The sequence below is a fragment of the Penaeus monodon genome, chromosome 31, assembly GCF_015228065.2.
Source record: "Penaeus monodon isolate SGIC_2016 chromosome 31, NSTDA_Pmon_1, whole genome shotgun sequence".
NCBI lineage: Eukaryota > Metazoa > Arthropoda > Malacostraca > Decapoda > Penaeidae > Penaeus > Penaeus monodon.
The window spans coordinates 3,173,660-3,176,174 of NC_051416.1; the positions used below are offsets into that span (position 1 = coordinate 3,173,660).

The window sequence follows — 2,515 nt, forward strand, 5'->3', positions numbered from 1 at the left end:
CTTAGTTATTATACTTTTCTCGTATCTCACTGATACTATTTTTCTCACTATACATGTCTCTTACTAAATCACTATAAAACTATCTATCTTTCGTCTATATACAGATCTCTCTTCTATCTTTTGTATAACTATCTTATCTGTCTTATTTAGCTATCTACATTTCCAACCTATCCAATGACAAAAAAAGCAAATTGCAAGGGAGAAAATAGCAAAAAAAAACAAAACAAACAAACTGGCGAATTCGGTCTACTGATCGCTACATCAAACACTTCACTTCAGTTTTTTCTTCCCTCGCCGCTACACACTACACACCTGACGCAGATAATAAGACGCTAAATACTCTTTTGGCGACGTAAACTACACACCTGGCAAATATTATGACACGCTAGATACTCTTTGACCGATGCAAATCTACACACCGGGCGTAGATGCTCGCCAATGACTCTTCACCGAGGTAAATTCTACACCTGGCTTAGATGCTGAGACCCCGAGCCCTAGGAGTGTTCGCGTACCACTCTCCTTCCCCTGCGGATAACACGGCTGCCTCCCCTTAACCACGTCGCTACCACGCTCGGAACCCTTTCTGTGTCACCAGGGGTTATAGCGGATTAGGGATGATCTACCACGGTTGGGAATAGGGGACTGCTGTTCTCTGTATAAGTCTAGTAAAACTATGGACTGGTTTAGGTACGGATAAGTTGTGGTTGACTCTAATGGTGTTTTAGCTGGATATTTACGACTGAGGAAAAATTTGATGATTCATAGATAGTCTCTCTCTCATTTGCAAGTGATATTAAATCTTTTATCGTATTCTGTGTACAACTCCTAGCATTGGATAAGTGACAAACAAAATCTTTATTTGGAGATTAAGTTTCGATAACTAAATCGAAAATACTTTCTACTCAACTGACCGTTCTCTCGTGTTATTACAGTATGTTCTAAAACAAGCATATGGCGACTAGTAGCTAAAGACCTGATGGAATATCAAAACTTAAGAAACGATGTATACAATAACATGGTTTTGTATCTATACACTTTATGTACCTGAAAGTACGCTACCCAACTACAAAGTCGCAAAAGTGACTTTTTCACTTTCATCCTGATTTATTTCCTATCTCATGAATGTCAATCACCAAATGATAAGCAAGGCATCCCTGTGAATCCTTCCCAGTCCCTATCGCGTCCTATCGAGTTCCGAGAGTGTCGCGAGGCGGGGCCGGGGGGCACGGAACGAGCCATGCGGCATTAAACAAGGTGACGCCATGCAACGCGAGGACAGCTAGCACCAAACCTGGCAGCTGCCAACACTCGACCCCTCCTGGTCACTACCACGGGTTGGGGGCGCACCACCGCCTCCACCTAACAACGTCAGGGACTTTACCGACCCTTTGTCACTACCAAGTACATTGTCTATGCTGCAAAAACGGAGAAGATTGAGAAGGTTGAGTGTTTATGTACATGGTGGAGTATCGCAGAGTATCTCACACAGGAGGTCCACACAACCACCACCTTTACCCACTAGACATTCCCCCACATGATCTACAGTAACGATGTCTTGAACACACGTCCATCGCGCAGGATGAACGAACCATGAAAACCCCCATAGCAAAAGTCCAGTCCAAGGTGGTGACTGTTTCACAATTCAACATCAAAGATATAGTCCACTGTATAATCATGATATATCAGTCAACATCTTGCAGAACAGGCGTCCCTCGCTATGAGTGCAGGGGGTCGAGGCCGAGCTGAGTCTCCGACGCCCTACCTTACGTTGGACTGCGAGAGGCTGCCCTGGCGACTCGGCTGCCCCTGGGAGTCGATGGGCTCGTGTTGCTCGTCGATGGAGCGGGAGAGGCTGATGCGCGACTCGTTGGTCTTGGGCGGTGCGGCGGGCGCTGCTATGCCCATCAGCCGCGCAAACAAACTGGGCTTCTGTGGTGCCACCAGCGGGGGGTCAGGGGGGGGGGGTCAGGAGTTCGAGACAAGGAAGCTCAGGTTGGGTTTGAATTCAGCCGCTCTTTTGTCACAAACACTCAAAGGGCAAGAGCTAAAGTTAAGTTAGGGCTGCACTAGCTTAATGCTTTCTGTTGATTAGTTTGAAACTTGATATGCAAAACACATATTGAACTGACTCTCAATATTGAAAACATCTACTGGATAGAGAGAGAACACAGTGTAAAGAAAACAACAACAAAATAACATAACATTAACAGCTTCCATATTTCGAACTGCTATAAACATCGATTTGAACATCAGGATTTATAATATAAGTTGCGAGTGATTTATAAACATCAACAACAACAAGAATAAAGAAATCAATTGAATGCGGGATGATAGAGGAAGAAGGCAGTGAGCGTGTTGTGGGATGACAGTAATAACCCACAAAACTGGCAATAAGGTCGAGTCTCCCATGCCATATTACATGTAAACTCGCTCTTCATTGAGCCGACTCATTCGACTTTGCCACATGCTCCTAAAAATATACATATATATCATCAACTACGAAACAGGAGAGACC

General features: G+C 44.5%; 1 protein-coding gene across 1 annotated transcript in view; it reads right to left on the bottom strand.

Moving 5' to 3' along the window:
• The window catches only part of LOC119592994 (voltage-dependent calcium channel type A subunit alpha-1-like), a gene marked incomplete in the record, with an annotated part of 154,497 nt that overhangs the window by 11,925 nt on the left and 140,057 nt on the right, over positions 1 to 2,515 (bottom strand). The window contains 1 exon segment of the mRNA XM_037941881.1: positions 1,768 to 1,929. Within this exon segment, the coding sequence (XP_037797809.1) occupies positions 1,768 to 1,929 (162 nt within the window).